Below are 13,583 nucleotides of genomic sequence, written 5' to 3' on the forward strand. Positions count from 1 at the left end.
GATTTTCACCTAAATATGATGAGATTTTTTTGCAATTCTTTGATTTGCAAACTTATCTGCTGTGTCCTAGCTGTCATCCCAGGAACAGTTGATATAAGACGGCATCCTCAATTTTGAGCCATTGAGAAACTTGAGTTAGTTTTCACTGTATAGTTTCAGTTTGTTAAACTGACACACAGACGGCTTCTAAGATTTGTCAGTGAAACTTTGAAAGTCACTGCTTAAAGACAGGAAAAATTAATCTAAAACCATAATTTCAACCTTTGGAGATCTGACTTGGTTATAAAGGTTATTATGAGCAATCCAGCTGATAAATTGATGCCCACTGGAAATCTTTCTGATTTTTTATAGTATTTCACCTTCGTATGCTCCCCTGTAAGATCTCTGCAGTGTTTTTAGTTCCTTCTAAATTTCGCAGAGTGGCTAATTATCTGTTAAGGAGCTTGGACCTAAACCTGTAGCAGACTGATGAGATGACGTTTTCTCGTTGTTTACCTGCAGCCAGCAGCTATGCATGTTTGAATCTTTTTAGCTGCGTTTCTGCCCCTGTGTGGCTTGCACTGGAGTGGGTAGAATAATATGTGCAACATGTGCATAACTGAGTTTATGCAAGGTGTAACCCCCACTCTAGGAGCAGATGAAAGGAAGATGTTTAAGGTTGGTCTTGATTTCTACCACTAACTACAGATCAGAGCTACCACCTGAGCAGCTGCTATGTAAAGGTTTGTTTTAACCTTTGCCTCTGATGGGCACTGACTCAGTGGTTGAGTATTTGGAGAACAACACACACGCCTGAGTTTTGGGTTTATTTTAAACGGCATAGTGAATGAGTTTTAGAGGAAAGGGGGGCCGTGTGCTGATGGATTTCAGATTCTGGGGGCTCTGAGAAGCCTCTTGCACAGACTGATGCACTCACAGAGGGGCCCTCCGCGCCTCGCTGGAACCTGCCGGGCTTTTACAATGGCTTGTATTTGCCACGGTGCTGAAACACAGTGCCATCATCCACCCCCCCTTTTGAGGAAGAGTATTTTTACCTTACAGGCGTGTGTTGATCTCTCAGATATTGTTTTTTTCTTCTTTTCCTTTTCACACACTGGCTGCTGGCTGCTAAAATACCTCGAGACATTGGCGGCGCATGAAATTTGGGGCACATCAGACGTACCGTGAAGCTGCTGTTTGTCTTTATTATAATCCTTTTAGGAAATGGGTCACAGCCTACTGAGTTTTGGAGTTCTTTATATTTGTACTGGGATTAGTCTGTTTAATGCACTCTACAGTATATATATTGTTTTTTACTTTGTGTTAATCATTCATCACAAATCAGAGAGTTTTTAAATGTGGCTCTAATTGCTCATTTGTTTTGCAGAGTTTTAGAGACCAGCTAACAGATGAAGGAATCACCACTTCAAACTAATTGTAAAAAAAAAAAAAAAAAAAAAAAGCTTAAACATACCAAAAAACTGTCTATCTACATTTGAATTTAGCCAAAGGACTTAATTTCTTTGTTTGAACTACAGTGACAACTAACTCATGTTATGAAGTCTTCGCTTCCGTTTACTGACGACCCGCCGTACCTGTGAAAATATGCACCTATGCATAGTTTTAGTTGCTGAAATCCATGTTTGAGAAGGTGTTTGAGTTTGTTTCTCCTAGTTATTCTACAAAGTATTTTAAGGAACTTTATTAATTCAACTGTTTCCTCTGGAAAACAGTTGAATTAATAAAGCGTTGTTACCCTGAATGTTTTGTTTACCTGCTTATTAACTGTTAGTGATTTCTCGTCTAGTCCTCTTTCCCTTCCCTCCCTCATCGTTTTGCTGCCTTGCTGCACCAACACTGGTTGCAACAATTCAGTGATGTTGAAGTGACCAAAAAGAATCCATTAAAATTCACGAGCATTTGTTGTTTCTTTGGTACTTTTGTATGTGAACCGGGTTCTAGATGCACATTACTAAGGTAGAAAGTTAAACTTTGCAGAAAGTTTAATTGAAATTAAATGCAGAGGGATGTATATCAACTTTATAGACAACAATACTCCAACTGTGGTTTTTAATCAGCTTCCTTTGCTGCTAAATCATTCATTGATTAAAAATAAGCTGTTGTAAATTTGGTAGTATGGCAGTGTCCAGGTTGCACATACAGCAGGGAAATTAAGTAAGGTTTTCTAGACACTGTAGAAGGAAGCATAAAGTGTTGCACAAATCATCACTGCCTGGAAATGTCACACTTTTATGTCGCATGCAACATGGATTCTTTGCCCCTTTTCCCCAGACTATAGACTTCTTTTTTTTTTTTTTCAATATAAATAGAAGTTTGGACCGCTGACCAACAGTTTAGTTGTTACTGATGTCCTGATATGCCTGAGCAGTGGCTCTGAAGCAGGAAGTGCAAAAATAAATTCTGCAAAGGACCAAATCATTTGATTCAGGCTCTAAAACTCTGCTTGTGCATCTTTTTCTTAACACACTTTTTCTTTTCACTAAAGTTTTTTTTATAATTTATTGTAAAGCCCAGTGTGAACAACCAACTCCTTCAGCAGTTTTGCGCCATTCCTTCCTTAGGTTCTCCTTTGCACATCCGTCAGTCTGTTTCATTCTTTGAACTAAATTACTTAAATAAATGTAAGACATTGTATTAAAAACACACCTGTCCTTGGGCAGAACAAACACAATACAGTTTGTTTTTGAAAGATGCTCTTTATTTAAACATATATTTACAGGTAGTTTCAGCTTATTTTCTGCATATTTGACTTTTTATTAGTAGGACTTTAATAAATTCACTACACTTAACAGGAGAAAAATGTGATAAGAGTGCCTAGCGTCAAGCAAACTGTTGAACTAAGATCCTAAATACACTCAAGCACAGTCTATTTGAGGCATTTACAAGAGCGTCATTCCTTCCCTGGTTAACATACAAACCGAAGATTAAATTTAAAGACTGACTGTGGTTTCAAGTGTTTTATGACCAACCTAAATGAAATGGTACTCTGTTGATTTAGAAGATACTCTGCAGAATGAAGAACAGTGAGAAAATATCATGACAGAGGCATTTACAAGCATCAAACTGGATTTTAGTCATTTAAAAAAAAAAACATGACAGTTAGCATTCCTCTGTGTGTTTGCATAAAATAAAAGCACAAAGAGCAGGTAAACACCAACTCATCATCTGGCCATTCATTTTAGGTGATTTACATCTTTAATTAGTCATCAAACTGAGCTGTTTTATGGAAATCATAATTGTGCATTACATGGAAACTAGAAATTAGCAGCTTTTTAGTCATGACCATGGAAACATAAGGTGTTTAGCAGTTATTCATTTTAATATGCCTGTCAGAAAAGAAAATGTACTTTATCACTTTAACAGTAGCATTTAGATAATTGTGGTTCCCTGATGTAAAATGTTCATTTGAATCTAACATGCCTATCCTGATGTGTTGAATTAACCAGTAATACTAGTTTATTATCTCAAAATAATGACTTCATCATTAGATTGTTATATAACAGCTACGACACAGAAAGATTAAATGAAACATGAGCTACATTATCACTTGAAAGCAGAACTCAACCAAGCCCTGATACCAAGATTAAAATTAAGCTTTATTTACTGAACATTATGTGTTAAGCTGAGATGATTGATGATTAAATCCAGAGGAAATAAAATGTGTCATGTCATATGTGTCCCATAACTCTGTAGAGTTTGTACATTGGGGTAATGGGTGTGAAATTGAGTGCATTTGACTAAAGACTGTATTATTAATATTCTTTCCATGTGAAGGATTAAAATGTGAATTTTAGGATTAACATTTACTATTCATAGCTCTTCCAAGCTTTCAGTATACAGAGTAGGGTATATCTTCAGCAGTGCAGAGAAAGCATCTGAGTGTTGTAGCAAAAGCTCAAGTAATTGTCTTTTAAAAAGTTATTGGTTCAGAGCTATGACATTTAACTAACCTATTTATAAATCCTGTATTAGTGGAATATGTTTGCTATGAGAGCCTAGACTAGCTGATCAGCTTGTGTTTTCTATATTATCAGATGCAATAAGTTATGTAAATACAAAAGGCTAATCAAATAACAATTCTATTAAAGGATGGGGAAAAAACTGCCATTCAAACTAAACTATTCCTAGTGAAAAGAGGAAGAATTAACTGTCAATTGACATTTTTCTTGTTATTTTATTTTGTTTGGCTGAGTTTTCAAAAAGCTGAAGCTCGATGATGGCCAGACCTGCAGAATCAAGCAATTGCTTAAGCAGCACTGGTGTTAAAACATAAAGTAGCCTAAAAGTGGTCAACATACAAGACCAATGATAAGAGGTTCTACATAGGACAACATAGAACCTTTGTTGAACTGCTGCATCTGGCCAAAGCATTATTTCAGAAAACATAAATCGTACAGTGAAACATGGCAGTGAAGGTATGATGGTCTAGGTTTTTTTTTTTTTTTTTTTTTATCCATGTGCATTTATATGAAGAAAATAATGAACCCTGAAGAAGAGGTTATTGTTCCATGACCTTAAATTCAAGCATCTCAGAGTTTGACAGGACAACCTCAGAAAGCCCACCTCATAATAGTTAAAAAAATAAAAATCAAGGTAGTTGACATCTGGCATAAAATCCAGTTCAGCTTGATTAAAGATGCAAGAATATCAACCGAATTAAACATTTCTTTGGAAAACTACTTGGTGCTGACATAGTAAGTTGTTGTTTTTGAATACAGGCGGGTTGGTTTGGGATTTTGTTCTTACTAAATAGGTTTTGTAAAAAATCTCTTTTCTATTTAGTCACATTTAATCTGAAACATTTGAGTGTGACAAAGAGGAGCAAATGCAGAAGAGTGTTTTGCTACGAAGTAGATGAGGTAAAAGATGTCATGAAAACAGTAACTAAAAACATTTTTTGAGAGAAAAATTATTTAGCTTTCAGCACGGCGAGATGAACAGCTAGTTATTGTCATTCATGTGTGACGCCCGTCTCCTATTGATAATGTGCAGTAGGGCTGAAACAAATCGGATTAATTCTGATTAATACATTCTTTAAATGAAAGTTAACTAATTTAGTAACTGATTCATCGTTAACTGGATTATAGAGACTGTTGCCTTCAGCTGACAGAGCAACCCACTTAGAAGAGTAACTATACCAAAATTCTAAAAATAAAAATGAGCATTTAATGACAAATTTTTTTTATATTTTCATCTGTCAATATCTTCTACCCATAACTCCTGAAGTGGAAAAGTTTTAGTTTCACCTGCTTTAATTCTATAAAAAAATATTTCTTTGAGGAACCTTTTGACTATCCGATTATTAATCAATTAATAATAATTGAACTTTATTGATCTCACACTGGATTAATTTACCACTGCATTTAATCCAATCCCTTTGGGAGCAGTGGGCTGCCATTGTGCGGTGCCCAGAGAGCAGTGTGGGGTTAAGGGTATTCCTAAGGGACCCAGAGTGGAGGTTGTGGGGATCAAACCAGCTACTTTCAACTTTCTTAGAGCACAAGTGCTCTGCTCTAACCACTAGGCCAAGACTCCCCTAATCAAATCAGATTAATAAAAATATATATAGATTAGCTAAATAATTGTTAGTTGCAGACCTAAAGTACATCTTTGTAGCTTTGGACACTAATTTTTAGCTAACTGACATCAGGTTTGATTTTTAGCAACGATTAGAGTATTCAAGTACACATTTTAAACATGCATGACTTTAGGTTTTATCATATGATTGAACATATGATACAAACCTCATTTCTAAGGTTAGTGTATTTTTTTTGGTAACTGCAGAGATTGTTTGCTTGTAAACTCCTGTGTCGAATGCAGAAAGGTGTCGTTGTAACCTGACCTTTTAATATTGGGTAACAATAACCAACAGAAGAACAAATTTGCTCTTTGTAACAATTAAGTTTTGCAAACTGGGATAATAAATGAGAAGGAAAGAAAATGTTTGGGTTTCTGAAAGAGCAGAGTTTAACTTAATGGATAAAATGTTGATAAATTCAACAATGAGAGGCTTTGTCTTCATATCACAGAACCCCATTAATTACCAATGCAATAGATATTGTGCTTTTAGGCCTTATTTGTCCAATCAAACACATCCTCCCCTTAAAGGAATGCAATATACAGAAATGACCTGATCTGCCTCGGCATAAATACATTAACCATACAGTTATCAGACTTTATTTACAGCATGTTTAGTTCATGTACATTCCCCTGTAGATGTCCCTAAAAGATGCCTCTCACTGTTAACCCCCCCACCTTGAATACTGATCAGGGATCAGTTCCCAGGTGTCTGTAGTTAGGAAGTAGATCTGATTTCTGAAGAGGCTCAAGGGTGATTTCAGCTATCTGTTTTTCTCTGAGAAACAGGAAGTGAGTGGGTCATGTGACAGAAGTTGCAGCAGTCATTACAGAGGTCAGTTACATTACAGCACACTGGGTGGCTCCGCAGCAGTCCTTAATGATGGCCGCCCCCGACTTAGTGATGAATGGTTTGTTGGGTGGTGGATCTAGGATCTGTCGCTTGGGCTTTGGAGGATCTGTATAAAAAAAAAAAAAGGAAATGGAGGTTATAGCATGTATGCGGATAAATTTGGTCAAAGAATAAATGTTGAAGCTCCAATTTACTTGTAGATTTGAGTTTCTGCTCCAGAGGCCTGAGCTTCAGCCTGAGGAACTCCGCCATTTCTTTGTCCTCCTCCTTCTCCCTGAAGAGCGATATGATCATCTTATCAGTGATGCAGTTCAATAAACGTCAGCATTTATCTGACCCGACTGCTTCCAGGGACCCGGTCCAAAGCTGCATGGTTTATTAATGCTTAAACATCGTAGAGCAAATCATTGATTAATTTAATGGTAAGATCCAAACTCATTTCATTCTGTCACTTCCTTCCATTACGTCAAAATAAAATTCTTCAATTTAGAAGTACGGTGTTGTAAAACACCTGGCAGAAATAAAATGACTTGCTTACAGCAACCCTATGATGTGTTAATTGTTGAAGTTAGATCAAATTTGTGGACGGGGAACGTCATTATTTTAGGATGATGACATAATCAATTTTCTTTCTTTTAAAATCAATTTCTCTGTTTTCTTTCTAAAACCAAATGATCTCTTTTCTTTTTTTATTGTATTTTAAACAGGATATAGACCCAACCTCTCCATTGCTGCTCCTTTATGTTGCAGCTTAATTTCTTTATTTATTTTCATTGTCTTTCAAGATTTGTGCAGCAAAATCTTATTTTGTTTTTACTTTGCTGTTGGTCATGTTAAAATACATGCTTTATATATCAATAAATTTCACACCTAGCATAGACTACCATTTAAATCTTAACTGTGCAAACCTAACAGATTCAAATCTGCATTATAGTTTTGCATATGATCTGTGTGCTTTATGCATTAAAAGGTGTTGCAGAATTTTAAAATGAGATTCAACACAATTAGATACCATCAGGATGTGAAGAGTAAATCTGCATTGAAAACCATTCAGAAAAAATCCATTCCTAGGAGGTTTCTAAAGATGTTTGATGTGTATTAAATATTCTTTCTACTTTGCGTTTCTCTCTACCTTGGCATGCTGTTGCAGAGTGAGTCACTAACCCATGTCAGCTTGGTGTGCAATCAATAAATAAAGGAATCCCTTACCCTGGGGTTAGAGGGCCATATTGTCTCCTCCCAGTGATTATATTTAGACTTGGGTCGGACTAATTTCATCTATTTACATAAACTTTCTTTTCTTTACTTGTAAAATAAAATTGTTCTAAAATCTTTTTCTTTTTTATATCTGAATAAACAGATTTAAAAAGCTTTACATTTGACCTGGCCATCTAATATCAAACAAATAAACAACTATATTTACTGGTTCTGTACCTAAGAACCAACGATTAATTACATATCTGTTATTTCATCCCTATGAGCAATTACCTCTTTGTGCAACATGCATTCACAACATTCCAACTGCATGTTACATTCAGACATCTTCAGTCTCGTCGCCTGGTTTTCACTACCATCCTCTCTGTATTACCAGTCTGTAATAAATGTTCAGCTTTGTAGCATCAGCAGTCATCTCAAAGAGACCAAATCCCGGATATTAACTCTGCACATCATGAAGCCTGTACCTTAATCTCTCCACCTCAGCATCATCCACCAGGAAATCCCTTTTCTGCACCAGTTTATGGATCTTCAGGATCAGCTCCTCCTCCCGCTGCTTGTGCTTCTTGTTCTTCTCTTTCTCTTTTGGCAAACAAGATATTTGTATAAATAACAGTGAAGTTGTGCAGCTAGGCAGATTAAAGTTAAACTGTCATCTAAATCCCATCATCACAAACAGATCCTTAATTCTCTTCATGGATTATTTATTACAAATATAGGATTAACTTCACTAGTCTAATAAACTGAGAGCTTCCTTCTAGAAAGAAGATGCTTTTGTAACATCCATGGCCTTGTCTGACCTTCACGCACCAATGCAGCAAATGGAACCACCTAGATCGTATCAAAATGGACACATGCAGCTAAATAAGCATGTAGTGTAAGAATAATAATAATAAAAATCTAAACTATGGAAAAATGTAATGATTCAACTGAAAAGTGAATGCACTGCTCAGCTCCGTCTCCTGTCTGGAAGTAAAATGGGGCAGTGCAGCTGCTAAAAGTATCCCCAGGAGGTCAGGACAACCTGAAGGGTGGAGGGGTGGAGGTCTCCATATGCTACTGAAATAGTGCAAACACAAAGCCTCAGAGGTTGGCACAATGGAAACAGTCATAGTTGTAACTCAGACCACAAATTCCTTTTCATTTCGGAGAAAATTTAATGCAAATCAAAACTCTTAAAGATTCAACTTTTTACAAGAAAATGAAATTAATTGTATAACATAAATCAAATATGTTAATAATAAGCTGTCTTTTTTTTTGTTGTTTATAAAATCTGCAGGACTTTTTATAAATGTGACTCTTTTTTTTTGTTTATCACTAGTTTAATTCTTAAAATGTCTTGTTTTTAATGCTCGATGTGAACCTGTCCTTCAATAAAATGGAAAATGATCATGAAGCTTGTTACACATCCTTACATTCAGTGAATGTGGCCTGTTTTCTTTTTGGCTGCAGCCTTTGTTTTTCAGACATTCACTGAAGGCCACAGAAGCCTTTTCAGGAGAACATAGTCACACAGTCATAGCAACTGTGGAGGAAAAATATAAATCTGCTCGGGTTTGTATAGTCGATGCAGCTCAGATCAAATCCTGCAGCAGAGAGTGATGTCAGGCCATCTGTCTGAGTGATGGGGCTGATAATGATCATCAGAACATGAGCAGAAAAAAACTACCAAAGAAAACCTGTTTTTATGCAGACAACTCATCCAAGTGAGCTGAGCAATTAGGTACATTCTTTGCTTTATGTGTTTCAACACCAGGTTGAAACCAACCATGCAACTAATCTTTATAAGATTGTAAGAAACTGTTTTAGAGTTGAATAATCCAGTTACGTATAAATCCTTATTTTTTTTAGCCTTTATATCTGTGTTAACAGTCATCAATGGTGCTAAGGCTGCTGTTAGACATAAACATCCCATCATGAATGGGTGTTTGCAGCAGATGCCTTCAGAATGTTCAGGTTATTTTCTCTCCCCTGCTTTAAAATTAAACCCACCCTCAGTATGAGATGTCACGGATGTACTGTATGTTATCATGTGCGTCCTTGAACATGACACCCCCCACCCCACCCCGACATATAACCACACATGATGTACAGTCTTTCCCAGGAGACGTCTTTTTCTGCTGTTGCCAGGTTTGATTCATGCTCCCTGCTTCATGTGTCCTATGTAGTTGCTAAGGGAGATGCTGCTTAAGTCAGTGAAACCATCTATCATATATCTACATTAGTATGGAGTTAACCCTATATTAGTTCTTACTCTCATATCTGTCATATTAAAAAAACAAAAATTCTAACCACTAGGCTGTAAAACAAAGGCTAAATTTGTAATATCCCCTGTCTTTAAAGGCCCTTGCAAAATGATTTATAACCTTTAGTTTTTTTCATTACCCCACAATATTTCATTTGAATTTGGTGTTAACACGTTGTGCATGATTGTAAAAGTGAACATAAACAATACCTGGTTTTTCAACTAAAATCTGAAAAAGTTGTGATGTTTATGTACTCAGAATGATTATTAAGAGCAGACTCTATCTGCATAATTTAAACTCAGAGTAAGCGAATGTGTTCTTTGAACAGCATTCATCTGAGAAGTAGAAAAGAGACACGTAACCCTGGGCAACCCACAGAGATCCGCAGCTCACTGAAAAAATGCTTTTCACTCGAAACTAGATAAAATTATTGATTTGATTATGTAAATCATTCTTTTTGGATTTTGAGACATCAACTTTGATTTAACCAGAACTAAATACACGTAGCAAGGACCCAAAACAAAGTTTTTGATTTCTCTCAATATGTATATATTTATTCATGGCCTGCAAGTAATTTTTTCTGTTTGAGTCAAATGTGAACTGCGCTTTGCATGCAGTCAGAGCATGTGATCAAGTCCATGTCCCAGACCATGACAGAGTGGCTCAGTGGAGCAGTGGCTAGCACATCTGCATTGCAGCAAAAAGGTTGTGGGTTTGAATCCCGGCCCAGCATCCTTCTGCATGGAGTTTGCATGTTCTCCCTGAGCATGTGTGGGTTATTGTTTACATCAACATCATATTATCAGGTCAAATATTTCAGATGTGATGTCTGGAAATAATTTTTTTTTGTTTGAGCAAGGTTATACTTTTTCCAGTGCTCAGGTGGGACATGACGGGCATGTAGCAGGTGATCCACAAAGATTCCTTGTGCAAATGAAGAGCCGTGCAAACTGTTTGGTTCTACCTTATTGAAACGAGCAGTCTTTTACAGGCAGTTTGAGAGTGGCCGTAAAGGAAAGAAGAGGTCCTAAGCCATCTAGTTGGGGGTAATAGTAATTTAAATATTTGAGAAATAATAATAATGCTAAATACTATTTATACTGTACTTGACATAGGTAACATATCTCAAAGTGCTACAAATAAAAGTAAAAAAACTAACAAAAAGATGAGAATAAATAAAAGTTAAACTTGTGGTGGAGGTTTTATTAACAGACACAGAGACAGAGCTGAGATAGAAAAGTTTAAATAAAAGCATTATACTGAGTTTGGATGGCCTAGTTAAAGTACCTAATTCCAGTCTTTCTGACAACATCTTCCATCCAGTCTAATTAATCTACAGCCAAGTAAGAATTTAAAGACATTTCAGTCTGTATGTACAAAGTTGAAGTTGTATTAAAAACTGGTTTTAAATCAAATAGCACCTTTTTCAGATTTTATCAGATTTTATTTTAACAACCTTGGACTCCAGTAGGTTGACTTCTGTCATAATTCCTGTTCATAACTGGATTTTTTTTAGGGCTGGTTTGCGGACCAAGAGATTTTGTGACATTGCTCTGCTACCTCTGGCTGAGAACTACAGCATGTGTAACAGCCAGGATGAAGATCAGCTATTCCAAGCTTCTCACTTGGAGAAGTTTAATTATGTTTGTGTCTTCTAAGGAGAAAATTGGACGGGAAACGGACAGACAGACAGATAAGTTAAGCTGCTACAGGGGTGTGAACATCCTCGATTACCTGATGGTTTATGTTCCTACCTTCACCTATTGTCAATAAATCTGGGTCAAGCCTGAAAGAGCAAGATTCCACATTTAAGGTGGCTGGGTACTCCCTTAGAAAAAGGAAAAGCAGCTCAGCCATGCAGGAGAGGCTTGGAGTAGCGCTGCTGCTTCTCCATCCTAAGGAGGCGTTCCAGTCATGTCCCACAGGAAGGAGGCCTAGAGAACATCCCAGGACAGGCTGGAGATACAATGTCTCCACTGGCCTTGGAACACCTCAAAAGTTGATCAGGAAGGTGTCTGGGAAGAAGGATGTCTGAGCATCTCTTTTTGGAGGGCTGCCCCCTTTTCCCAGTACCAGGGAAGCAGAGGACAACAAGTAGAACATAATATTTCTTCTTGCTCTTAATACCTGCGCTAATACACACATATATACACACAAAAGAACTGAAGGGGTACCAACAGTTTTATAAGGCAAGGTAAGCTTTTCAACTTTCAAATTAATCCTCTGACCTTTGCTGTAATCTGTATCTCCTTTGTTGGTGAAGTTCAGATGGAGAAATTATCTTGCATGCATAACGTAAAATCCAATCTTTGTACAGGAGCACAACAGAATATATGTAAGTGTGTATAACTGTACCTGGCACTGAAACAATCTGTCTCAACTCCTGCTTTAGGCTCATGATGTCTTTGCACAGTTGAATGTCGTCCATCCTGAGATAAAAAAAAAGAATAATTGATCAGTGGATACTATCAGATTATTGTTTTATTTAGAGGATCCTGAAAAAAAGTCAAAAACAGACAGAGGCACTTAAAGTCTCTTTCAAAAATTTCAGATACAAAATTCACTTCTGTAACAGAAACGAAATGCTTTGGACAATACTCTGGAATAAAAGACCGTATAACCATGTTTTTGAAAATGTAATAAAATTCAAATGTGACTTTTTTAATTTTATTAATTTCAGACATAAAACTCATATCCAAATGTCAGAAATGTTTTTTTTTTCAGTATGTAGAAGTTTGACAGAATACAATTTATTTTTTCTGAATAGTATAAATATCATGAAGTTAAATCTAATTTCATAATTTCATTTACAAAGAACTTTACTCCCATTTATTTAGCAGCTAAGCCCATTTGCTGACTTTAAAAGAAGATGGGATTCTATGTTATGACATGATTGAGCCTTCTTAGCTCCTGAGGATCAAATTAATTAATGTGATCGGCTGGATTTAGATGATTTTCAGGCTCAGGAAACCTTTTGGAGCTGATCAGCTGATTATTTCATAAACACTCCCACAGAGTTCCTAATATATAACCTTTTCAGAGAAACTCTGGATTTTTTTTTTTGGTTGAATTATTTTTTTAATCTTGCTATATTTCCTTCCAGGTGAAATAAATCTAAACATAGTCATGGAAAGCATTAATAGACCACCCTTGTTTTTTATGTCCAATATATTGGTTACGTGGTTCATACAAAGTTAAAAAAGTAAAAAATTATTATTATCCTATTTTTATATATATTTAAGCAGGAACTGAAAAAGTAGGAACTGACTGACAGAGACTAGTTGTTTTTACACTGATATTGAAAGCTTTTTTCAGATGTTACTAAACCAGGCTTGACTCATCCTTAGGTATCTGTCACAAACCATAAATATGACGAAGAATGATGCAAGAACAAAAATAAAGATATCATTCATCTGGAGAACTCTTTAAAATTCCTGCAGAGATGACATGGCACCCCCCCCCCGACATCCTGCACAGATTTACCTCAAACTGTGAGAGATCAGACCTATGACTCATCCACACCCTCCCTCCTCACTCCTCCTCTCCATCTTCTTACTGTTGCTCTGATTAAAACCCTCCTCTCTCCGCTTTACCTCACTCTTGTTGTCTTTTGTTTCACCTTTCAAATTTTTTCTGTGGATTCTAGCCCCTTTTCCCCCCGATGCCCACTCTGAGTGTGTTTTTTTTATGTT

General features: G+C 36.4%; 1 protein-coding gene across 1 annotated transcript; it reads right to left on the bottom strand.

Annotated features, from left to right (window-relative positions):
* Positions 1 to 5,218: 5,218 nt before the first annotated feature.
* Positions 5,219 to 12,357, bottom strand: bmerb1 (bMERB domain containing 1). Its single transcript, XM_038290720.1, has 4 exons — positions 12,247 to 12,357; positions 8,113 to 8,227; positions 6,625 to 6,704; positions 5,219 to 6,536 (listed from the first exon to the last, which is right to left on the bottom strand). The coding sequence occupies exons 1-4, from the start codon at positions 12,317 to 12,319 to the stop codon at positions 6,418 to 6,420; spliced, it is 387 nt and encodes a 128-aa protein (XP_038146648.1). The 5' UTR covers positions 12,320 to 12,357; the 3' UTR covers positions 5,219 to 6,417.
* Between the last annotated feature and the right edge of the window lie 1,226 nt (positions 12,358 to 13,583).

The sequence above is a fragment of the Cyprinodon tularosa genome, unplaced genomic scaffold (genome assembly GCF_016077235.1).
Source record: "Cyprinodon tularosa strain WSP-4 unplaced genomic scaffold, ASM1607723v1 ctg287, whole genome shotgun sequence".
NCBI lineage: Eukaryota > Metazoa > Chordata > Actinopteri > Cyprinodontiformes > Cyprinodontidae > Cyprinodon > Cyprinodon tularosa.